This window comes from Ochotona princeps, chromosome 1 (assembly GCF_030435755.1).
Source record: "Ochotona princeps isolate mOchPri1 chromosome 1, mOchPri1.hap1, whole genome shotgun sequence".
Lineage (NCBI taxonomy): Eukaryota > Metazoa > Chordata > Mammalia > Lagomorpha > Ochotonidae > Ochotona > Ochotona princeps.
The window spans coordinates 46,364,850-46,391,100 of NC_080832.1; the positions used below are offsets into that span (position 1 = coordinate 46,364,850).

At 40.5% G+C, this 26,251-nt stretch overlaps 1 protein-coding gene across 6 annotated transcripts in view; it reads right to left on the reverse strand.

Annotated features, from left to right (window-relative positions):
* The window catches only part of DSE (dermatan sulfate epimerase), a 74,963-nt gene that overhangs the window by 11,006 nt on the left and 37,706 nt on the right, over window positions 1–26,251 (reverse strand). For all 6 annotated transcript variants that reach the window (XM_058656303.1, XM_058656154.1, XM_058656092.1 and 3 more), the window contains one exon: window positions 4,233–4,486. In XM_058656303.1, the coding sequence (XP_058512286.1) occupies window positions 4,233–4,486 (254 nt within the window). The remainder of the gene's footprint in view (window positions 1–4,232; window positions 4,487–26,251) is intronic.

The following is a 26,251-nucleotide window of genomic DNA, read 5'->3' on the forward strand; positions in this document are numbered from 1 at the left end:
GCGTACCCAGAGACCCAAGGAGCAACAGCTCGGGACCTGTGCTTAGTCACAGGCTAAGTACTGGCTCCCATCTCAGGCGGCAGCACTGTTCTGAGGCATGGCTGGGCAAAAGTGATGCTTAGTTCCTGGCTGTTTCTGCCACTCAGCTGCGTACCTGACATACTGGATGATTTTGTTCACATTCTGTATCATTCAAGTTTAAAATTCTAGTCATCTTCATCTTTTCTCTGTCTGTGTCCTCCACCTGCACCAAGACACCAATGTGACAGATGCCCCAAATCAGGCCAATGTTCTGTATATATATCTGATTTTCCTTTTTGTTCTCTCTAGTAACACTTTCTCAGGAGATCATGAGCAATGTCTGCAAAAATGCTCTGCAAACTGCAAGCCTTTGTCAATATGCAGCAATGTTAACCAAAATACTTTGTACACTGCAAACCTTTATCCATGTGAGGCTTGATATTTTGCTAACTGAAGTTATGCCCTGTATCTTCCCAATATCTATACATGATACCTAGAATTTCATGATCTTTGCTTATCTAAATTATTATCCATTGTTTAAAGTTCCATGAACCTTGCCAAATTCACGTAAACAACACTCTTCTCTTGAGTTCAAGTGTATTTGATATTCAATCATAAATCTCTTCAAGACACCTTTCATGTCAATCTCCGACTCCATTACAGGTTAATCATTTCTAACGCAAAAGCTCTGGTGTACAAAATATTCCAGATTCTGGAACATTTCAGAGTTTTGGATTTTTAGATTAGGCTTGCTTCACCAGTGAGATTTAAACAAACACCTTAAAACCTGTAAAACTGAAAACTGAAATATATCTAATTTCAGGCATTCAGATAAGGGAAACAACTTGCACAGCTACTGTGCAATCATTTAAACTCTTTCCAATTAACTTTAAACTCTGTCCATGTGATCTTAGTGGTTCCTGAACATCCAGTGTGGAGTTGGAGAGAAGACGGAAAAATAACAAATTCTCTCACTTTTGAAAATTTTTGTGTCTAATGAAAGTTATCACTGAACCCCAAGTTACATCAGCTCAGCATGCACAAGGACAGCATGACAAAAATGTAATTATTGAAGTAATTCAGGCAAAGTTATCTCCTGAAGTTCAAGTGAGGATAATGAGACAGCCATAATCTAAGACTATTAACTGAGATATGTGGGATTATAGATTTTGGTCTCTTTCTTTCCAATATTCTTATCAATGTGTAAATTGTTTATATATACGCTACAGAAAGGTATATATTAGGGCCAACAAAACTTCCATTAAGAATTAAATGTGCAGACAACAATGAATAAAGAAACAAACTCTATTCTAGTCCTTAAAGAACTATAAAAATAAAACTATTCTAAACTAAAATCTTTTGTCCCAGCTTGAGATTTGGCTCACTCATGATATCTTTTCTTGAACATTGGATCTATAAAGGTTAATAATGAGCTAATAATGGGTCCTCATTTTGTTTCCATTTTTCACTCTGCACTTGCTTTTTTAAATTTTAAAATGTTTTAAAATATTTATTTTTATTTGAAATAAAGAGTTACAGAAAGAATGAGAGACAGAGATCTTCAATTCACTTCTTCACTCCCCCAAATGGCCACAACAGCAAGAACTGGGCCGATCCAAAGCCAGGAGCTTTTTCCAGGTCTCCCAAGCGGATACAGGAGCCCAAGAATTTGAGCCGTTTTCTGTTGCTTTCTTACGCCATTAGCAAGAGATGGATTGGAAGTGGAGCAGCCAGAAGCTTAGCTTACTACACCATGACCTGGCCCGTCTTGGAGAACAGAGTATGAGGAGAATCACGATGAAAATTCACTCTCCACATTAATCTCTCCTTAAATTATTATAAATTCAATTTCTATTCTGAGGCAGTAAAAAAGAAAAAGATACTGAACTTTGAAGCTGGCCATAACTAGTTACTTTCTGTAAAGGGTCTTCACAAAGTACATAGAAATCGCACACCATGGAAAAAAAACTGTGCAAAGATTTCCATTTGTTTTTTTTTTTTTTAAAGATTTATTCATTTTATTACAGCCAGATATACACAGAGGAGGAGAGACAGAGAGGAAGATCTTCCATCCGATGATTCACTCCCCGAGTGAGCCGCAATGGGCCGGTGCTATGCCGATCCGAAGCCGGGAACAGGAACCTCTTCCGGGTCTCCCACACGGGTGCAGGGTCCCAATGCATTGGGCCGTCCTCAAATGCTTTCCCAGGCCACAAGCAGGGAGCTGGATGGGAAGTGGAGCTGTCGGGATTAGAACCGGCGCCCATATGGGATCCCGGGGCTTTCAAGGCGAGGACTTTAGCCGCTAGGCCACGCCGCCGGGCCCTCCATTTGTTTTTATCAAAATTATCTTTCAATTCTATTTTCCACAAAGTTTTTGCATTACCAACAGCTGATGTCTAAATTAAAATATGAAAAAGAACTAGCGTATGTCATATGATGAAGTGTTTCTCCTCTTCTAAGACTCAAAAGTAATGAGGAGGGGAGAGCTGCTGTTGAGGCATAGCTGGTAAAGTCATTCTCCATGGAGCTGGCATCGTATAGAGGTGCCGATGCGAGCCTCACTGATCCATTTCCAACCCAGCTCCCTGTGAATACGCCAGGGAGAGCAGTGGAAGATGGCTCAAGTCCTTTCGTATCTGCATCCATGTGAGAGACCCAGAAGCTCCTGACTCCTGATTTCAGACCAGCCCAGCTCTGGCCATTAAGGCCAGATAGTGGATAGAAGACGTGTGTGTGTGTGTGTGCGCGCGCATGTGTGTGTGTGTGTAACTGCTTTTCAAAGAGATAAATATTTTCTATTGTTGTTTAAAAAAAAGTGATAGCTGGGCCCAGTATGATAGCCTAATGGCTAAACCCTCGCCTTGTCAACCAGGATCCCATGTAGGTGTCAGTTTGTACCCCAGCTGCTCCACTTCCCAATGGGCTCCCTGCCTGTGGCCTGGGAGAGCTGTAGAGGACGGCCCAAAGCCTTGGGATCCTGCATCCAGGTGGAAGACCCAGAAGAAGCTACTGGATCTTAGCTTTAGATCAGCCTAGATCTGGCCGTTGCAGCCACTTGGGAAGTGAATCAGTGGACTGAAGATTTTTCCCTGTCTCTCCTTCACTCTTTAAATCTGACTTTCCGATAAAAAAATGAAATAAACCTTTAAAAAAATGATAGTTGATGGCACCAGGGAGAAAATTTGCATAAACATTGATGCTGGACAATCTGCATACTGCTGTTTTATGGTAGTTTTTATGAGGAATGCAATCAAGAGCTAAACTCCTTTAGATCTACATAATAGTCTAATGTTTCACTATGATCTTAGAGTTTTGTTCAATACATCTTATTGAGTTACTTACAGATTTCCATATGCGTTGTAATTAAGTCAGGAGTCCAAGAAGAAAAAAAATGCAACAGTGGCAATTATGCAATATGTTAAAGAAAAGTAGCCATACATTCTACACTTTAATTCCAGTTTTGGTATAAATGATCCAAATTGCTTAAGTCTTTAAGCAAAAAAAAGGACTTGTAATATGATTCATATCTGTGTGCTAAGAAATATTCACTTTAAGAAGCAAACTACTGGGCCCGGTGCAATAGCGTGGCGGTTAAAGTCCTAGATCTCATATGGGCCTCAGTTCTAATCCCGGTAGGTCCACTTCCCATCCAGATCCCTGCCTGTGGCCTGGGAAAGTAACAGAGGACGGCCCGGAGCATTGGGACCCAGCACCCATGTGGGAGACCTGGAAAGAAGTTCCTGGCTCCTGGCTTCGGATCGGCGCATTGCCGGCTGTTGTGGCCGCTTGGGGAGTGAATCATTGGACGGAGGATCTTCCTCTTTGTACATCTGCCTTTCCAATAAAAATAAAATCTTAAGAAAAAAGCAGCAAACTACCTGTTTAGCTTTTAAAAACTCAGTTTGTTTCATTTTGGCTAGATTCATTTTCAGAATTCTCTGGGAAAAGAAATATTCGTCATTGACTCCATGCTATGAGGATATGGCCTGCGACAAAGGCTGTAATCTGCAGGCTAATAGAACTAGTACAAACAAGGTAGATGTTCCTGAACTCACAAAGAGAAGCCATAGATATTGCCTCATTCATGGGCTGTACGAAGATCCAGATATAAACTTGAACCTAAGAACAGGTGTCAAAATGCTTCATTTACAACATGGTGACTCTGACTGCAGTCAGCTCAGGCAACTCCCTGCTGTATTCACACGCACCTTGATTCATGAGAACTAAGCTTCCTGTGAGCAAAGCCATGCAGTTGGTGGGCTGATGATTATGCAGGTACTGAAATCCCCACCCTCTCCTGTAGGATGTTTCATACATATATCCCGAGGCATTGGCAATCACTTCAAGAAACTTCTCCTTTTGTGTCTTGCTTAGATAGCTGTACAAGAAGTCATAAGCGGTGGCAAAACCAACCAGTGAGTGAGCAAGGGGGACTTCATCCCAAGGGGCATCTTTCACCAACCTGCAAAGAAGAAGAAACACGTAAGTGAGTGTGCCAAGGCCTGTAGCTTTCGTCACGCTTCTTAAGTCTCTATTTCTCAGAACACAACGGAAGTTCAATGATGCAGAACTCACTTCCCTCCACATTAGATCCAAAGTATGCCTCGGGCACAGCATTAGCACTTTCATCTTTCAGGCTTTTGGCAACACCAGGATTTTTGCTTTTGAAAGTTTATTCCTTTTTTAGTTTTATTTATTTACTTGTCAGGCAGAGTTACAGAAGGATGGAAATTTTCCATCTCCTGGTTCATTCCCCAAATATCCACCTGGCAGAAGCCAGAAGCCCAGAACTCCAACCTAGGTCTTCCATTTGGGCCACCTGCAAGAAACTGGGTAAGAATCTGGAGCAGCAGGATTTCAAGCAAGGCTCACGTGGGATCTCAACATCTCAAACTGCAGTTTAATGTGCAGTGCCACAACACCACCTCCAATCCTCATTTTTGACGAACAGTGGCAGAACATACTCACAACAGATCGAAAACACTGTACCTGTAATGGCAAAACAGGAATTATCCAGAAATATCAATCCTCAAGCGCTCACTCCTCCACTTTACAGGAGAGCCTCAATCCATCATGGTTTATTAGGAGAGCTGAACATGTTTAGCAATCTTATTTCCTACAGCTGATCAGTACAAGAAAGAACTATATAGCCAACAGCACAGAGAGGAGAGTGCTAAAAGGCTGATGTAAATGAGTGGGAGTTGATTTTAACTCCAGATAAGATTCTTCAGCTATTTTAAAAGCATGTAGCCTACCTTAAACAGGAAATAGATAGGATCTTTCACAATCACAAATCTAAGGAACTATCTAGAAAACCCATCTTATCTGTTCAGGATATCTTTGAATAATCACTCAGAGAGGGAAACAAATGAAGATTGTGGCAAACCTGTGGGAGGTGGAAGAAACCCCTCAAATACGGATTAAGCTAAAGCTTAATATTTCTATGCCATTAATCCCTTCCAACAACCCTAGTGAAGACATAGCTTCTTTCCTGAAAGGTTGTAAAATTCATAGGACATCATACATATGGATATAAGAATATCTATCATTTTGAAACAATCTATATCTAAACATATTTATATATACTTTTATTAAAACACCGAATAATGTTTAATAGCAGGAACAGTGGTTATCATTTGTAAGTTGATGAGCATAAATTCTAAGATGTCTATACAAACTATAATAGGACAGGAAAATCCTGTGATAGCTATCTGCAATAACGTTACAAAGTTATTCCAATTCTCTTACAGCTGGTTATCTCTATTCATACGTTAGATTTCAGTTAGTAAAAATTATCGTGCAGTATTTTCCACAAGCCCACAAACCTCAGGGTAAGAACATTTTAAAGTGCTCTGAAGACTTGTCTCTTCTAGAATGTTTATTAGTAAAAAAGTGATCCTGATGAGGCATTCCCTGGTTACACTGTCAGATTTACACACACACACAATTTTATTCCCTTCCTTGTTTTTCTGTACCTTTAATAAATACATGTAAATATGTATATGTGCACACGAGTATGTGTGTGCCCCTCATTGAAATTTAAGTCTAACATGGATAGTTTTCCTGTTCTATTTATTACTGGATTTCCAATCCTAGCAAACCGTGTGGAACATAGTAGACTTCCAAAAATTGGAAAGAGAAGACACAGAGGGACAAACCTATAAATCAAGGCCTTGTGCAATAGCTTGATTGGCTAATCCTCCCCCTTCAAGCACCAGGATCCCATATGGGCACTGGTTCATGTCCCAACTGCTCCACTTCCCATCCAGCTCCCTGCTTGTGACCTGGGAAAGCTGTGCAGGACGGCCCAAAGCCTTGGGACCCTGCATCCATGTGGGAGACTAGAAGAAGCTCCTAGCTCCTGGCATCGGATCAGCTCAGCCCTGGCCTTTGTGCCCACTTGGGGAATGAACCAGCAGATGGAAGATCCTTCTCTCTGCCTGTCCTTCTTTCTGTAAAACTGCCTTTCCAATACAATAAATAAATCTAAAAAAATTAAAAACAAAAAAGATATTAATTTTTATTGGAAAGGCAGATTTACAGAGAGAAGAAGATATTCTATCCACTGTTTTACCCCTCAAGTGACCGCAACAGCCACAGCTGAGTCCATCCGTAGCCAGGAGCTTCTTCTGGGTCTCCCATGTGGGTGCAGGGTCGTGAGGCCTTGCACCGTCCTCCTCCACCACTTTCCCAGGCCACAAGCAGAGAGGTGGAAGGGAAGTGGAAGCAGCTGGGACATGAACTGGGGCCCATGTGGGATCCTGATGTATACAAGGCAAGGATGTTAGCCACTAGGTTACTGCACTGGGCCCAAAATAAATAAATCTTAAAACAACAACCACCATCACAAAAAATATAAATCAGGCCACAATGTTCAGAAAGATTGCATGATCATCATGAAATGAGGAATTTGGAGAAGCTCCTTTGCTTTTAGTAAAAACATCAGTGTCTGGCTAGCTATAACAGGTATCAGTGTTTAGCTGGATGCTAAAAAAGACTACGCTCCTTAACTATTGGTTTACAAACCTGCCTTGGTCTAGGCGGTCACTGTACCAACAAGCACACTATACACATACAAACAGTGAGGATATGAATAAATTTCCTATCTCTAAGTGGGTAAAAAAGACACTCATAATGTATGCCAAGGAGTTGGGAACACACTCCTTACTGGGGCATGGTCACCAGTGAGGAACAGCCGTCAAGTCACTACTTTAACAGGCACTGTTATCCTAACACGTGATGAAGCATCTACTAAGAATACCTGGTTCTAATGAAACTAACATCAAGGGGCTGCCACCAAACCCTGGCCAATCGGATTCATCAATGAGCTTATGGATAAAAACAGAATATTTGATAAAATGTTTAGCACTGATGAAATATTATAATGCAAATTTGTGAAAAAAAATTCCAAGCCCTCAAAATATATTTTGCTTATTTCAAGCAGTTTTCGGTTTGACAGAACACTAGCTTACCAGTAAAAAAAAAAAAGTCTATGCTTCCTTCAGGTTTATCCCTATATCATCATGAAAGCTGACCGGAAAGAACAGCAGGATTTCTGAAAAGTTATCTAAAGTGTTTACAAATACAGTCTGACTCAGACTTAGATACAAGTACAGTAAAGGAAAGGATCATATATTACAGCCATGAAAACCAAAGGGGATTATCTTGAGCTCCTAACGGAAGCAGTAATTCCACCTTACTCAATGCGATCTTGACCAGTGGTTACCTAGCTCTTTCTAAGAGCAGGTAGAGCAGGAGTAGTATATGCTCACAAAAATACATATATTAGTTGTTGAGTTTTGTTTTGATATAAAACATACCTAGATATAAACAGGTTCAGCCTTTTGAAGATGAGCCAAAACTTGTTGTTTGAATGTGTGTTCATGGATGAAGTTTCCAGCAAAGAACACAGAGTACATCATCACAATTTCCAGCTTTAGTTTCATTCCAACATAAGAAGAAATTACAGACATAGAATCCCTCCATATTTCTGCAAGTTCTCTAATCTTTAACAAATCTCTCCATATTATATCATTATAGTAGGTTTTATACAGTAAGTAATTTCACAGCATTTCATTTGGTTTTAGAAACACTAACTTTCTTCTTTTCCAACTCACTTCATTTACATAACATCATCAAAACTGAGTAATTACAGGTATTACTGCAAATGGCATTCATTAGTTTGAGAACAAATATGTATATAGTATGACTGATACTTTACTTCGCTAAAAACATAACCCTCCTGCTGGGAACAGAATTCAGTGCACACAGCAGAGGGTAGCCCAACACAAAGTTCAGTGTTCTATGAATAGTCACCAGGTTACCAAAGAAAGAGCAGTCAGTGAAGAGGAGTTGAATTTTTTACAGTATCCCCTCTTTCTACCTTCATGGCAGCTGTTCTCAAAGTAAAGTTCATGGTCCCTTGGAGGTGTCTTAGACTCTTTTGGGGGAATCCATGGGTAAAAAAAATTATTTAATACTTACTTAAGTACATTACACGCTAATATTTGCACTAACGGCGCAAAAACACTGGTAGGTAAAAATGCTGGTGCTTTAGCAGAATCCAGGCTAGGGCACTAAACCGCTATGGGGTTTCTGGATGACTTATGCATTGCCATCCAGATTTAAAAAAAAAAGTTTCAGTTAAGTATTTCTTTGACAAAGTTGTAAAAAAAAAAGATTAGGCTTATCAAACATCAACCACCAACTGTTTCGATACATATCTTTTTAAAAATTTTATTTGGTTAAAGGGGAGGTACTTAAGAAGTAAAAATAGGTGAGTGTTTCAAAGAAAAACAATCAGTTATTGAGTTAAGAGCAGTTCTAGGTGCTTTTGTGTAGGTGTAAACATAATTTTTACATGACAATGATCAACTGACTACTAATTACAGTTATTTGGATTTGAGTATTGAAGAGGTTTTTCTCAAAATAAACAAGGAAGCCTGCCAATTCAAAAAAAGCTGGAAGATTTTCTTGCCAATAACAAACTTGCAGCTTTGAAGTGAGAGAAGGAATTCTGGGAAAGCTGTGTCCACTACTTAAGGGCTTCTGATGGTCCTGGCACCATAGCTTAGTGGCTAAATCCTTCCCTTGCACCATGTGGGTTCAGGGATCCCATATGGGCACTGATTGATGACCTGGCTGCTTCACTTCCCATCCAGCTTCCTGCTTGTGGCCTGGGAAAGCAGTCAAGGACTGCCCAAAGCCTTGGGACCCACATGGGAGACCCAGAAGAGTCTCCTGTCTCTTGGCTTCAGATCAGCTCAGCTCTGGTTGTTGCAGCCACTTGGGGAATAAACCAGCAAACAGAAGATCTTTCTCTCTGTCTATTCTTCTCTCTGTAAATCTGACTTTCCAATAAAAACAAATAAATCTTTAGAGGAAAAAAAAAGATTTCTGATGAAATGAGAACATCAATAAGCATGATTTTAATATTTTTAAAATTAAATACGTTAATATTGTACAACTAAATATGCTAACACTGAGAAGAATGCAATAAATCCATGAAGAAATATGCAAAGCTACCGAGGCATGCTATTACAAAATCATGGAGTGATAACAGTGCTACTCTAAGTGCAAAATACACAAATGATTTTATGTGAAGGAACTTGAAGAGCTCATTAGCACGGCTTCAGATTCCATCCTGCAACTAACTTTTACGGAGTCATCAGTAAATTTTTAGTACAGAATCAAAGGAAACTATCTATAATTATATTAAACATTATTAATATACTCCTTCGTCAATCATGTATCTGTGTAAAGCTGTAATTTCTTGAGATATTCAACCAAAATGACACATGGCAACTCACTGAATGCTGAGGCAGATACTGGAGATTAGTAAAACCATAAAACATCTCCCTTCTAGGTACTTTTTGTTTTTTAAATGTTTTCCTAAAAATATATTACCTTAATATAAGATAACTTCAGTTTTAATTTTAATTTTAATTTTAATGATAATTTTGGAAAGATACAGGCAAAACATAGCTCCTTAATGTTCTCATTAATTTTTAAGAGTATAAAAAGGTTCTGAGTCCAAAATGTTTGAAAATTGCTAATTAAAATGCTTCTAATAGTAAAATGTATGTAAAATAGAAGGACTGAACACATAAACAAGCTACTGATTTCTGGATTGGAGGGCTGCATGCTGGTGGGTAGTTAAAGGACTTATCAGGATTGGTATAATTCCCATAAATTTACCTGTAACTTCATCTGCATGGTACTACTTTAAAAGTTCACAGCTTACATGATTAAATAGCCACTAAAAACAGGTCTAATAATTATGCTATTTGTTTTTAATTATTTTATATCTAAGTAAAAATGATTAAACAATTCCATGTTTAAAATGTTTCAAGCTTTTTAAATTTTTTAAAGATTTATTATTATTTTTTAATTGCAAAGTCAGACATACAGAGAAGAGGAGAGACAGAGAGGAAGATCTTCCATCCAATGATTCACTCCCCAAGCGGCCACAATGACTGGAGCTGAGCCAATCCAAAGCCAGGAGCCAGGAGTTTCTTCCCGGTCTTCTACGTGGGTATAGGGTCCCAAGGTTCTGGGCCATTCTTCTGGCTTTTTCAGGCCACAGGCAGGGATCTGGATGGAAAGTAGGGCTTCCGGGATTAGAACCGGCACCCATATGGGATCCTGGTGCGTACAAGGTGAGGAATTTAGCCACTAGGCTATCACAACAGGCCCAAAATGTCTCATATGGTTTTAATAGAGACAAGTTGACAGAAAATAACCACGTGTGAAAAGAAGGTTTGGTATCAAGGTTCACTGAATAGTACTGTTTAAATTTTTAGACAGTTGTCAGCTCAGGTTGCTAGGACAAAGTATTATAGACCAGCCAGCTAATGCAACATGAAATATCCTCTCACAGTTCTGGGAGCCGGATGTCTGAGGGCTGTAGCAAAGCTAGGTTCTGGTAAGAGCGCTCTGGCTGGCTTATAGAACCATTTATGTGTGTGCTTGCTAGGCCTCTCTTGGATGCCTCAGGGAGGGGAAGAGAGGGGGTTGAGAAGAACCATGTGAATGGGCAGAGAGAAGAGAAAGGAGGGACATGACGAATCTGGTGTCCTTATCAGGACAGGAATCCCACCATGAAGCCTACACCTCCATGACCTCACCTAATCCTAATTCCCTCCCAATGCCTCATCTCCGATTACCTCCACCTGGAATTCAAGGCTTCAACATGAATTTTGAATACAACTTGACCCATAGAAACTGTCTATTTCATTTCACAAACACTATCAAAATAAATACTTGGAATAAAAAAGTTAGATATTTAAAATATAGTTCTAAGAGGTTACTGAAAAACATTTAAATAAACTGTCAATACATACATTGTAAATACCAGAAAATAGTGGGTAATCATTTATAGTATTATAAAGGGATGATGAGTTATCAGTAGTTTCTAGCACTTTCCATACTTCATCAATTTTATTCCAGGGGCCATGCTGTGACTCAGTAGGTTAAGTTGCAGCCTGTAACAATGGCATCCAATATGAGCACTAGTTAGTCCTGGCTGCTTTGCTTTTGACCCAGCTCCCTGCTAGTGCACCCAGGAAAGCACTGGGAGAGCGCCTCAGGGCTTGATTCTCTGAACCCAACGAACCTAAGAGCCAAATAAGCAAATCTTAAAAAACAAAGCAACAGAAGTCAGTATTTTATTCCAGACTTTTTCATGTGTAGCAATGTCATAAAGGTCATGGTATAATCTACCATACAGGCAAATATACTTATGTTTAAGAGTATGTTAAAACGAGGGCCTGTGGCTGATGGCAGAGATGGGTGAGATGGAGGAGGGGGAGTTAGCCTAGCAGCTACAAAACCCAACTCAAATACCAGAACACCTGGTGTAGGGACCCAGCTTCTGACCCCAGCTTCCACATGAATCAGACTCAGGTTGACAGTAATGATGGCTCAAGTAATTGGGATTCTCTCACCCCAGTGGGAAACCCAGAACGCAGTGGGAACCTAGGTCCCAGCACCCATCTTCAGCCATGGTGAGTATCTGGGGATTGAATCAACTGATAAGAGGCGTGTGTGTGTGTGTGTGTGTGTGTGTGTGTGTGTGTCTGGGCATCTACATGCCTTACTTGGCCTGTCTGTCTTCCAGATAAATAAAATAAGGAACCTCTCTTAGTGAAAACATTTAATTAACACAGCAGAACTCAGTTAAAATAATTCATCATCTTTTCCTCATTTTTAGAATCACACAATAGTTTTATGAATCTAAAAGACATTTCCGTACCAAATTCAGAAAGCACAAGATATCTATTTAAAATGATTTTAGGCAGTGGATAATAATGGAATGACACATTTAAGGGAAAATGAATTCAGCTTAAATGCAACTAAACATCTAAATTTAGAACAAAGGTAAACTCTTTAGAAACTCAACAGGATGGGGTTGTACCGATTTCATGGCCAACTCCACTGCACCTGTGTCCACTGTACATACGGCACAGTGTGTGCTCGGTCGCACCACCAAAATAGGCCAAAACAGGGTCAATTCTATTTTTTAATTTTAAACATAAATTAGCCCATTCATTCTGAAAGTTTCTTGAAGACAGTAACCCAACAGAAACTCATTCAACTTTCAATCAAATGCCCTTGTGTGTTTGGAACTAACTTCCCATAAGTTGGGAGTCATGTATTAACACTCTTAAAAGCATTACTAATAATGTAGTCATGATTCACCTTTTCCCCTCTCTGTTTTAAATGTCAAAATTAACCATAATGTCAATAACATGCTACATTTATAAGTAATTCCTACAAAACTTAGCCAAAAAGACATAGATTTCTAATGTGTGTGGGCTTGCCTAAGAGGGACATTGGGCCTTGAGGGGGCAATTTTCCAAGAACAAAGTAGGCCTGGAATAAGGAGACATTTGCTCTGCAAAGCTTAGTGTGTGCGGTCGAAATTTCAAGGTCATCGGTAACCAAACTCTGGCCTGGTGTGCTTAGAATATGAGATATTCTGAGTTTTATGGGTGGCTAACAGCTGGCACTGGTGTTGTCAAACAACTATTGTCAAGAGGAAAGGGAGAAGTTCTACTGTGCATGTAAATTCAGCACGAACTATGTGCCAAACTCTTCACATACTTCATTTCATATCTTTGCTTCTCACATCAGTATCAGAGTCTCATTTTACAAATTGGGGAAATAGCACACAGATTGCAAAGTGGCTTGCTCAGAATCACATGGTAAGTTAAATGGTGAAGCCAAGAACAGAATGCAGGACTATTTGAATCTAGAATTCTTTTTATTGCTTCCTGGTGAGTGGAAGCACTGTGGTTTCAAAGAAAGTCACCAAATTTGCAAAACAACCCAATCAGAACAAAGTCAGGGCATAGGGGACCTACCAAGAGATAAACAGGAAAGCATCTATGCTGGAATAAAGCACAAACCGCTAAATCCAGTCATTTTCATGACAAGAAGACAGAAAAAAGGGGATGTGAGTGAAGGGAGTGTAATAAGAGGTACCATGGCTGTGTTCACACAGTGGCTTAGGCTTCACCAATGGCACATGACACACCAACCACACCAAATCCCCAAAAGAGAGTCCTCACAGACCTCCCACGAGCCTGCTCTAGTCGGTGCAGGGGGTGGTGGATCGGACCTGCGTACTCAGACCCACCTGCCCCTTCAGCTGTTATCAGAGATTCTCTTTTCAGCCACCCAGCCAGGCTCCACTGTGCTCCCCAAACAAGCCTCAATGTTAACTTTTAAAAGACATGAACTGGGCCCGGCGTGGTGGCCTCGTGGTTAAAGTCCTTATCTTTGAATGCCCCGGGATCCCATATGGACACGGGTTCTAATCCCGGCAGCCCCACTTCCCATCCAGATCCCTGCTTGTGGCCTGGGAAAGCAGTCGAGGACGGCCCAAGGCTTTGGGACCCTGCACCCACGTGGGAGACCCGGAAGAGGATCTGGGCTCCTGGCTTCGGATTGGCACAGCTCTGGCCGTTGTGGCTGCTTGGGGAGTGAATCATTGGAGGGAAGATCTTCCTCTCTGTCTCTCCTATCTGCAAATCTGCCTTTCCAATAAAAATAAATAAATCTTAAGAAAAAAAAAAAAAGAAAAAGGCATGAACTTCCCGCCACTAGCAAAGCTTGCAGCAACTCAAGACCACATCCTTAAGTTGACTCAGAAAGTGCTAGCCTAAAACCTCAAGGCTCCCAGCAAAACAAAAAACAAAACGGTGCTGCTTATTCTATACAACACTTGAGGACAGAGTCTCTTGTCTCAGTCTGTGGGAAGACGGACTCCTTTCCCTGCTAATTACAAGCTAGCAGGCAGAGGCTGCCTAACCACATGTATGTTACCTAAATTGTATAAATTTTCACTTTCCTATCTCAACTAAGCCCTGCTTGCCCCACTCCATGTTCCTTCATTCATTTTTTAAAATGTTCACTTCACCTCTGTACAGGCTGAAGTTTCAACCCATGTATGCAGCACTCTTTATTGAGATTGTTATTAATAACTAAAATATATCCCTACCAGCACCCGGCTTTGTTCCCTTCAGCATTTGCCAGGGCTAGAGTGCACAGAAATGATCAATGAGCTTTGCTTTTTCAGTATCCATGTTGAGAACAAAACTGTTTTCCCTATTTGGGAACAACTGATGGGAAGATAATAATATGACAGAATTTGGATTGACTGTCTAATAAGACAATTTCAGGGGAAAACATTGCTATTCTCAATTGTAAAAGGTCATGACATTGCACAGACTACCCAAGCTCATTCAATCACTGAATTTAATAGAACAGAATGCTAACAATTTCACTTTAAAGCAATGAATCGAATATCCAAAATATTAACTTCTAAAACAAAAGTTTAAGACAGCTATGCTCCCACTTACACAGAATATTAAGAAGCAGAAAATGGAAACAATCGACTTTACTTAAATGGGAGGTATTCTACATACTTTATGGATAAAATTATTTCAGTGTCAAATAAATCAAGTAAATGTGAATAAAATGTAGAACATAAAATCTGATACATAGGAAAAGGCATTGCTACATCATTATTCCAATGTTTAAGTCACTGACATGAAGTCCTAGTGCCCAAATATCTAAGTTTGCTACCCAAGGATAATGAATTTAAATGGGTTCCAACAGCATTTATAATTCTAACCCTTTCTGCTTTCTAATATTTGGTCTCTTAGTTTTAATCCTTTTAAATCTGGGACTAGCAACCAACTTGAAAAAGCAAAAGGGTGAAACAAAGCAAGTAAAATTATTCAAACTTATAACAAGACCTTCTGTTTTAGTAGAATGGAAGAGCTCAAAGGACTCCAGGTAAAAACAGGCACACTGTTCACACAGCACAATCAAATGACTTTTGCCTACCTAATGAAGTGATTTAATATTTTATGTTTGACATGCTTTAAATGTGTGAAGTATGTCTTTGGTGTCAACACTTCAGTCAATGATTAAGCAATCACCTAAAAATCATGTGAAAAACAAAACCTAGAAACTATTAGTTTGAGTGGAAAAAAAATATTAAATACACATGAATACGCAGGATGATGGGGGCTAATTAGACCTGCATAGAAAAAAAAACTGTATTTGTTAACTCTGACACTGGTTAATCTCTTAATTAAATGCAAATATTAATCTTTTTAAAAACAATGCAAATTTTACAACATACAACATCAAAAACACGCCCCTCATTTTGAACATCACATGACACAGGACGGGTAAGAAGTCTGATCAAGAGTAAAAATGTGAACATTCTGACACTAGAAGTTCTAGCAATGACTCCATCCTGCTACCTCCCCTGGCCATTTTGCAGATGTGATTAATGATCTTAGAATGGGTAATCACTGTAGATTATTCAGGTGGGCCCAATTAAATCACATGGGTCCTTAAAATCAAAGAACTGTGATTACAGAGGAATCATCCAAGAGATGCATCACTGCTGGCCATGAAGATGTAAGAACAGAGGCAGAGGGAGAAGAAATGTGATTGACAAAAGCTAGAAAAAGGCCAGAAAAACATGAAGCAGGCTGCCTGTGATGTGGGCATCCTGCCCTGCAGTGCTTATTCAAGCCTTGGGTGCTCTGCTTCCGATACAGTTCCCCAACAAAGTACCTGCGAAGAAAGCAGATAAGGGCCCAGCATGCAACCCAAATGAGAAATCCAGATGGGGCTCCTGGATTCAACCTAGAACAGCCCTAACGACTGCAACCATTTTGGGAGTGAACCACTGTGTAAAAAAAAATTTTCTCTCATTCTCTCTCACTCATTCTCTCCCTTTAAAATAAATTAATATTTTTAATGGAATTTTGTTCTAAAGCCTCCGGACATGAATATAACCCTGCTAATACCTCGATTTCAGTTCAGGAAGATCAGCTTAACTGTTACAGAACTATCATATACATCTGTGTTGTGTTACATAGTAAATTTGTGGTAATCAGTTACTGTGACAACAGGAAAGTAACATAAAACTTCATTCTTATGAATGAAGGTCAAAGACTGTCAGAGACTTCAGAAAATCCCAAGTAAGACAAGACGATTAATGCAGCTTGAGAGAAATGATATCATGCAAGCAGAAGAAAACTTCAAAACAAAAAAAAAAGACCCTTCAAATGAAGGGAAAGGCAAAATATCAGGAAGGTAGGCTCAACTGAAGGGTTGAGAGAAAGTTAAAGAAATCTCCGGAAAAACAAAAGAATGAAGCAATGAAACAGATAATAGAAGGAAGACAAGAATCCTGGCCCTATGGGACCAGTATTGTGGCACAGAGGATAATACCAGTTAGAGTTCCAGCAGCCTAACTGCCCATCCAGCTCCCTGCCAATGTGCCTGGAACAGCAGGGAAAGATGGCCCAAGTCCATGGGTTCCTACAGTTACATGTGAAACCCAGGAGAGGCTCCTGGCTCCTGGTTTCAGACCAGCAAAACTCCAGCCTTTGCACTCATTTGGGGAGTAAACCAGTAGATGAAAAGCCTCTCTCTGTGTGTTCCTGCAATTCTCTCTTTTAAGTAAATAAACGAATCTTTCAAAACAAAACAGACTATTAAGCCAAGAGTTTAAACAAGAAAAGAACCAAAAACAAAGTAAAAGAAATCAATATGCTAAGAAAATTTCGGTCCTCAGAAACAGAACAGTAAACTTCCTTCGGGACTCACCAGGGGAGCTTTCTCTGGTCCTTACTTAGTTCCAAAATTGGATCCCCACCCTCTCTTGCAACGACCATCAGGGTCGTGCCGGAGCCCCCACCTCCGCAAAAAAATAGATCAGATAGACAGAGACCAATAAGGGAAGCTTAGAACCAGACAGGAAATGATCAGCTTGGACTCACATATACCTTACTAGGTAGGACACAAAGATTAGTTACTCCTCACTAGGGTATTGAAGATTTCTCTGCACACCCCTCCTAAAACTGTTCTGCACCTCAATTGTTAACATATGCCTTGCTAGAGTTATAAGCCGGTTTGGACTATCCTAAATTTGGCCAAATTCAGTGAAATTATGCTTCAATACTATAAACTGCTAAATACAAAAATGAAAATAGACACAAGACAGCTGAATAGTACCCTATAACCATTTTAAGGTATACAGCAGCTAGTTGTGTATAAACCAAAATTGAAATGTCAATGAAGTAGTCACAGGATGTGGTTAAAAACTTACATTTTCTAACATACTGGTCACTCAATACCATGTTAATTAATTCCATAATGTTGTAAATTGTTGTTATGTTGCGGCTTTTCATTGAAGGGGATAATATTCTGCCAGCTCTATTTTCAGACCAGTGATGGTCTCCCCAAGAAACTGTTGAATTTATCTGGGCAATAAAGATGCTGGACTCTGTGAATGGTAGGTACATGCTTGTAATGAAGGAATCATGATTGGATATGAACTGTCCTACTGCAACAATGTGGAGGAATCCATCATGGGGGGAGGGCTTTGGGAGGGGCTGGGGGATTCCCAGAGCCTATGAAACTGTGTCATAAAATGAAATTAAAAAAAAAAAAGAATTAAGAAGCATTCAGCCGCTATAATTAAGGAATCCATTATGCATAATACTGGAATAAAAACAGCCCCATCTCAAACCAAGACACTTCATCCTGTAATTTCATTACACTGATGATATAGAAAACATGCCTCAATGTGGAAAAAAATGTTTTTTTCTTTCACTGAGAGCAGCAGTAGTCAGAGAGGGATCAGACATTCCAATAGCAACACCAGAAGCGAGAACACCATGAAACAACGCCATCAAACCTCAGAGAAACAATTTCCAGACTGGAATTCCGTTCCCAACCAAGCTACCATTTAAATAAGAGGGCAGAATAAACATGCATAGTCATGCAAGTTCCCAAAATTTATCTCTCATAAACCCTCTCTCTGGAAACCAGTGAATTCTGCCGCCAAACTTAGCGGAGACAACAGGGCTCAGGGAATCCAACACAAGAGAGAAAGGAGCAAAGGAAGGGCAGCAGTGGGAGCACACGAGCCACCCAGAGCACAACGAGTCCAACGGCTGCAGCAGTCACCTCCCAAGGAGTCCTTTTTGAATGGACCTCAAGAAGATTTATATCACTGAGTGATAGTTTAACTGACGTTCAGTGATACGCACATAGAAGACTAAAGCAAATAAATAAAAACTCCATTAATTTTAGAGAAAACAGAAAGTTGAACATAAAAAGTCAAACAGCACTTGAAAATGCTCATAGAAATGGAATGAAAAAAAATGTTCATTTGGGTATCAAAACACTTCTAAATCTGTGCATAGTTCGGTCAGTATATGCTTTCCCATGAACTTTTTAAAGATCTATGAGAGGATTTTTTTAAAAGTTTCACCAGAACTAGTATCTCTTGATTCCATTTCCCATGAAACTCCTCAAGGAACCTCCTACGATGGTTCAACTGTAAACAGCCTTTGCCTTGTTAATTTGTGTAAAAATGTAATACTGATCTTAACAAAATTACAACATATTTATTTTTAAAATCTATGTTATAACTAAAATTACAACACATCTATCTACACAAAAAACACATACAGCTGTGAGCCAATGAGTGTCCAAGTGTTCCTGCCTCACCAGAAGCTGGGAGAGCAAGCAACAGATACTCTGTCCCTTGGAGTACCCAGCAGAAACCAATCCTGAGGACACCATGATTTCAGGCATCCAGCCCCCAGAACTGTGAGCAAATACATCTCTATGTTTAAGTCATCTGATCCGAGAGTCTGTTACAATGGCCAATGCATCACACACAGAGACCCTGAAGAACTGGATTTAACTACATTGTCATCTTCTATCCTCTTGTCCAGCTTTCTTCAGCTCTTGAATATTGTTACTTTCCTGTTTAAAGAATAATTCCCTCACATTCTCACAACCCAGCATGCAAAAAAATGGGCCAAGAATTGTCCAATGTAGACAGCTTTAAAATGTGAGAGACACTGCCACAATGAAAAACTGTGGTCACAGCGCAGTCTTGCTGCCTTTCTGGTAAGAAAATATCAAAACTTAAGGGAGGCAGGCCTGAAAGTGCAAGTCTACAAGGGATGATATTTACCATTTTCTTAGAGAATCTCTTCAGTAATGTTAATAATTACTCAACACCCCCACTTTCCATACTTTTTATACTTTTATGCTATGTAAAGGTTTTGCAGGAGTGGTATATACTAGCATACCCATACAATGTAGAGGTCTACATAAAACAGGGAATGAGCTGTGGTTGATTTTATTCTGGGCACCAATAAGAAATAATATGCTGCAGACTTTATTCCACTCAGCCTTGGAAACCTGAATTATAATCATTAATCACAGACTTGCCCTACTTCTTAATGAAAAAAACGCTTCCCAATATATTTTGGGAACAAGTATTCTCCATACTACAATTATACAATAAAGAGGCCACTTCACCAGAAATGTCTGTTACAAGAGAGTGATATTAAGAGATCCTCCAAGGAAGAATTGTGTATTTATCAGAATATTAAACAAGGTTTTCAAACTATAACTAGATTATGAAATGTGTACAATGGGTTGTGGCCAGCATACTTACAACAGAATAAGGTGGGACAGAATGGAATACAGTTGAGTGTAATGCATGCCTTAACTATATTGGCTTTTCATTACATTTGAATTTAAATGTTTCTACATCTGTATCCATGGGTTCTAAATCAACAGATTCAATCAAGTATGGATGGAAAATATTAGGAAAAAACTCGTATTTATACTGAACATAGACATTTTTCTTGTCATTATTTCCTAAAAACACATTATAAAAACTATCTTCATAGCATCTGCATCATATCACTATGTAGTCTAGAAAGGATTAATCCAGTATGAAAGAATTTGTGTAGGCTCTATGCAAATATGAGGCCATTTTGTTTAAGTTTTTAAGATTTATTTTTATTTCTATATGAAAGGCAGAGTTTCAGAGAGAAGAAGAGACAGAGAAAGAGATAGGTCTGCCATCCACTGATTTACTCTCCAAATGGCCACAATCACCAGAGATGAGCTGATATGAAGCCAGGAGCCAGGAGCTTCCTCTGGGTCTCCCATGCAATTTCAGAGCCCCAAGGCTTTGGATGATCCTCCACTGCTTCCCCCAGACCATAAGGAGAGAGCGAGACTAGAAGCAGAGTAGCCAGAACATGAACCAGCACCCATATAGGATGCTGGCACCGCAGGCAGAGGCTTAGCCTCTTACGCCACTGTGCAGGCAGGCCCCTAGGCTATTTTTTATAAGGGTTTTGAGAAACCACAGAATTTGGTATCCAAGAAGAGATATGCCTTAAAACCAACTTTCTTTGCATACCAAGAGACTATCCAATTATGTCAAGTAAAAGTTCTGTGTACATCAGATTATGGTGAAAACAACATCTCTGGGTACAGATCACAGTCAGCAAAGGCTTGAATGTACCCTCTTACGGGGTGATGGTGACAGCAAACAAGCTGCCTATCAGATGCATCCTACAGGCAGGACTGGCAGCCTGGGGCCTGGGCATGCTGATGTGGAAGTTCCTGGGTCCCAGGCACTTTCTTCCCGCACAGGGTCTGGAACCGTTTTTAAGAAAGCCACTGTGAGATCATCAGCAAGCAGCCCAGGAAAGCAAAGAAATTCAGAATGCTAAAAGCAGAGAGTAAAAGGTGCTGTCGGATGGAAGCAGATGTGAAGACCCTCAATGAGCCCAGACAGACAATCCAGAAAAGAAAAATATCCCTCACCCCACAGGACAACTTTGCCTTTGAAGTCACTGATATTCAAAGGAGACAACCAAACGGTGCCAGTGACGGCACCCTGTACCAATAATATTTGTTTTACTGCATACCCTGAGGAGACAATTTCAAAGAGTATGTTTTAAAAAGCAATTTGGCAACAGACTGAGCAAAAGTTACTTGGGAGCTTTTCTTTGTGAATCCTAAAAAATGTTGTAGGATGTATTATCTTACTGTGTAAATTAAATTTAGATTATGAGTCACACTTGTGAACAGTCTTTAACATGCTCTCGGCACTCAATAACTTCACAGGTTATAGATCCTGTGTTATCTGTCACAGTAAACACAGAAGGGAAGTGGGCATGTGGCACAGCAGTTACAGATCACCACTTGGGATGCTTGCACTCTTTATCAGAGTACCTGGTCCAAATCCAAACTCCGCTTACAACTCAGCTTCCTGCTACTGCATATAGAAGGTAGCAGGTGATTTAAGTACTTAAATTTAAGTACCTAAGTACCCTGTTATACAAGCTGTAGATCTAAATGGCATACTGAGATCCTGCCTCCAGACTGGCTTAGCTCTAGCTGTTGCGGGTGTCTGTGGAGAAAAGCAGAAGATAAAAAATTTCTGTGTTTCTGTCTTTCTGCCTTTCAAATAAAATTTTCACAAACAGGAATTTTGGGGTCCAGCATGGTAGCCTAGCAGCTAAAGTCCTCACCTTATAGTGCCAGGATCCCATATGGGCGCCGGTTCATATCCCCACATCCCTGCTTCCCATCCTGCTCCCTGCCTGTGGCCTGGGAAAGCCAGAGGATGGCTCTGAGCCTAGGGACCCTGCACCCAAGAGGGAGACCCAAAAGAGGCTCCTGGCTCCAGATCGGCTCAGCTCCAGCTGTTGCGGCCACTAGGGAAATGAATCAACAGATGGAAGATCTTCCTCTCTGTCTCTCCTCGTCTCTGTATATCTAACTTTCCAATAAAAAGTAAAATAAATCTTTTTTTAAAAAAGAATTAAAAAAAAAACACAGAAAATAAAAGTTGACCGCAAATGCTGAATGCAAACACCACGCTCTCTCTTCTCTGTCCAAGTAACACTCGGTAACACAAAACCAATGAGGAGAGTCATGCTGGACTCACTTACTCTTCAAGATCTTTCCCATGTCAACAGGCTCTCCAATGAAGGTAAAGTAATCAACTTTATACGGGTTTTTAAAAATCACGGCCAAGAGTTCAGGATAAGAAGATGCTGCAGTTATATAAGATTTTATCCATATGTGTAGATCTATTTATTCTAACCTCTTCCTTTCTCTAGGTTTCCTTGTAACAGTGACATCACTGTAAGTAAATCACCAACAACAATGAAAACCTGCTCACTACTGAAATGTTGCCAGCCCAAGCCACTCTCCGTCTTCCCGAATCTCTTTTTCCTTCTCGGCAGCAGAGAGCAGTGGCACGATTCACTGAGGCTGCTGCTCTGCTCCTGGGGTGCTGCCTGCACCATGTTTCGCTTTGGCTGCTGCTCCAGACAGTGATCCCAGGACATGCACATGTCGCAAAGCTCTATCAGCACCTGGACTTCTCATGCTCCCAGCTGTTACCCATGCGCTCGTTGTGGTAGGACTACTCTAACTCAATATGACCCTCTTCGAATTTTCTTTGTATGTTTTTCTTTTTAAGGATTTATTTATTTATGTGAGAGGAAGAGTGACAGTGACAGCCAACAAGATATTAGACCCATCAATTCACTCCCCAAATGATCATAACAGACAGGGCAAAGCCAGGAGTCATCCAGGTCTTCTACGTGACAGCAGGCACTCAAGCATTTGAACCATCACCCACTGCTTTCCCAGCTTCATTAGCAGGAAACTGGATTGGAACAGGAGCAGCGAGGGCTCAAATCAGCACTCTAAACCTAACGCCAGCATCACAAGTAGCAGTTAAACCCACTGAGTGACAACACTAGCCCATTCTACATTTTCTATCATCAACAAAACCGATGAAGACAAGCTGGCTTCAAAAAGTTCATGGAAAGATAGATTTTCACACATATTAAGTCACCACTTGAGATGCTCACATCCCAAATGAGAATCCTATGGTTTGGGTTCTGATTCAGTCCTGATACAGCTTCCTGTTAATGCACACACTGAGCGGAAGCAAGTACTTACGTCTCCGCCACCTAAGGAACACATCTGAATTGATTTTCAGGCTCCCTGTTTTGGCCTAGTCCAGCTTCAGCTTCTCAGGCATTTGCAGAGTAAACCAGCACATGTAAGATCTCTGTACCTTTGTTTCTTTTGTTCTCTCTATCTCTCTGTCTCTCATCACAACAGAATAAATATTTCAATAAATGCTCATGGAAAAAAATTGTGCATGGATTTTTAAAAATTGTGCAAAAACAATCTTATCTTAAATCCACCCTCCAGCAATATAGTATAACTCCAAGTGCTCTAATCTCACCAAGAGTACTCACTGTTCCCTGGACATCCCATCAACTCAGTCCTTTGTCCCCTTTGGTTCTCAGATAACAAGCCCGTGGTTTATCCCTAGCACCTACTACTACTTTTCTAGTCCAGACTTTCATTTAGGAAACCCAAAAGGCCCAACTTGTCTTTCTAGTTTGAACTCTCTAATCTTCCAGATTTGACTAGATTCTTCTTAAGACACAAATCTGCCACCTGAGAAACCAGCAGTCAGTTTGTCTCCTAATAAGAGAAAAGCCACCTCCTATACTTTGGGAGTGATCAAAACCACACTGCAGGTAAAACGCATGCATCCCTTACCAGAGTGCCAAGGCTTGAGTCCCGCTCCACTTTCAATCCCAACTTCCTACTAAGGCACACCCTTAAAGCCAGATGATGATGCATGTGATTGCGGTTCCTGTCACCTACGTGACAGATGTGGATTGAACTCTGGCTGCTGGCCTTGGCTGGCCCAGGTATGCAAGTATTCCATATGCAGGTATTTGGGAAGCGAACCAGTGGATGGGAGCTATCTCTCCCTTCCTTTTCTTTTCTGTTTCTTCACTCCCCTCCAAAAAAAAAAAAATCAATTCACTACTTGAAAAACTAAATAAGATCAGGCCTCAGTACCCAGCTGTCAGTTTGCAGGAAAAAAACCAATGGCTGAGTTATGCACTCAACCACAACCCTGAGTATAGAATTACAAACATCTACACTGTTCTGGAGGTCACAAATCCAGGTTCCTCCATAGATAAATTGTGAGGAGAACAAATTATGTGAACAAAATTGAAGATAGACAATAAATATGTCAACTTTTAAAAACTGAACAAGACTAAACTATATTGCCAAGCATGGACACTCAGATGAACCAAAAAGAAACTGAGGACATGAAGATTCTAGAAGTCAGAGTAGTCTTTGTGCAGAGGGAGGGAGCTGTGGTTGGGAAGGGCCCATGGAGAGACTTGGAGGGTGGATGGCAAAGTTTTCCAGTTCTTGACCTGTGTTGTCATCACCAGGGGATTTGCTTTAAAATACTTTAATAAGTTACACATTTGTTTTCTTTCTGTTCTTTTACTTGACAACACATACACACAGGCACACACAAATCAGATCATGTCCTTGCCAGCTAAACACTTCAACAGCCTCATAGTCCTTGGAAGGAAATGTGTTAACTCCTTCCTGTGGTGGACTAGGTTGGCAATATTCAAGTCTCTACTCAAGCCTCAAAGCTGCTGGTTTCCTCCCCACGATAAACTTACAGTTCCCCAAAAGCACTTGTGTATTCACGTCTTTGTACACCAGTTACTTCTCCTTGCAACAGTCAAACACAGCTCCCTCCCCATTAGTTGGCTTTTTCCTTTTTCTTTTAATATTTTAATCTACATACTGAAACAGCAGAATTATAGACAGAATCTTCCACCCTCTGGTTCATGCCCTAAATGGATATATCTGCTGCTGTTGGTGCAAGCTAAAGCCAAGCACCGGAAACTTTGAGTTTACCACATGGATAGCTGGGGCCCTGGCCCTTGGGTCATCTACTGCTGCTTTCCCAGGAGCTCTAGTAGGGAGCTGGATGAGAAGCTGAGCGGCCAGGACTCAAACCAGTGCTTATATGGAATGCCAGCATCACAAGCAGCAGCTCAGCCAGCAGCACAGCATCAGCCCCAGCTGATTCTTTTTTGCCTTTCAGGCCCCAGCAGGAAAGCCTTCCTGGATCTTCCAATGTTGAGTGAAACACCTGGTGTCTTCCCAACACCTGCTGTGCTCTCCAGTCACAGCACACACCTTCTGCTTTACTATTATCTATGAGTTTGGATCATTTATAGACCATGAACTACTGGTAAGACAGAGGCATAACTTGTCCTTAAATTTATGTATCCTTAATGCCTAGAACAAAATAAGTACATAAACTACTTCAGTGAAATGAATATGTGCACATATTTATTAATAAATGAAAACTGCCTTTGTTGATACCAACGTATAAGTAGGCAAAATATAAGCAAAGCATGAAACATCTCATGCCAACACTGCCTCATTAACCATCTGAATCTGCTAAGCAATACTATGAGAGAGATACCATATTTCTCTCATTTGACACATGAGGAAACTGTACCATGTAGATAACAGAGCTTTTAAATAGATAAGTGGATTAATACACAGTCTGGATCCATAGTTCTTGCCCTGAATTTCGGTAAAGCATCACTTCCCACTTCCCCTTGACACTACTACCACTTGTTTCAAAGACTGAAGCAGGGGGCTCTAGGGTGGTTGTCTCACAGGTAGCACATGTAGACATCACATACAAGAAGATGATAGATGCCAAAACTCCAGGGATCTGGTGGAGGAAACACCAGGTGCAGAAAGATTACCCCAAAGGGCAGGTAAAGGAAGACTCTGGTGGGGCATTCACCAAGAGGTCAAATACTGACTCTTCCGCTCCTGGCCTCCATGAAGCCCAAAGACACAGTGCGTCTATGGCTGCAGCAGGCAGACAGAAGGGCAGATCCTCAGAGTAAAGGCAATGACAAGTAATTGTGAGCACTGGTGGTACACAGGGCACCAAATCAAATCCAGTTGCATACAGACAGATCCA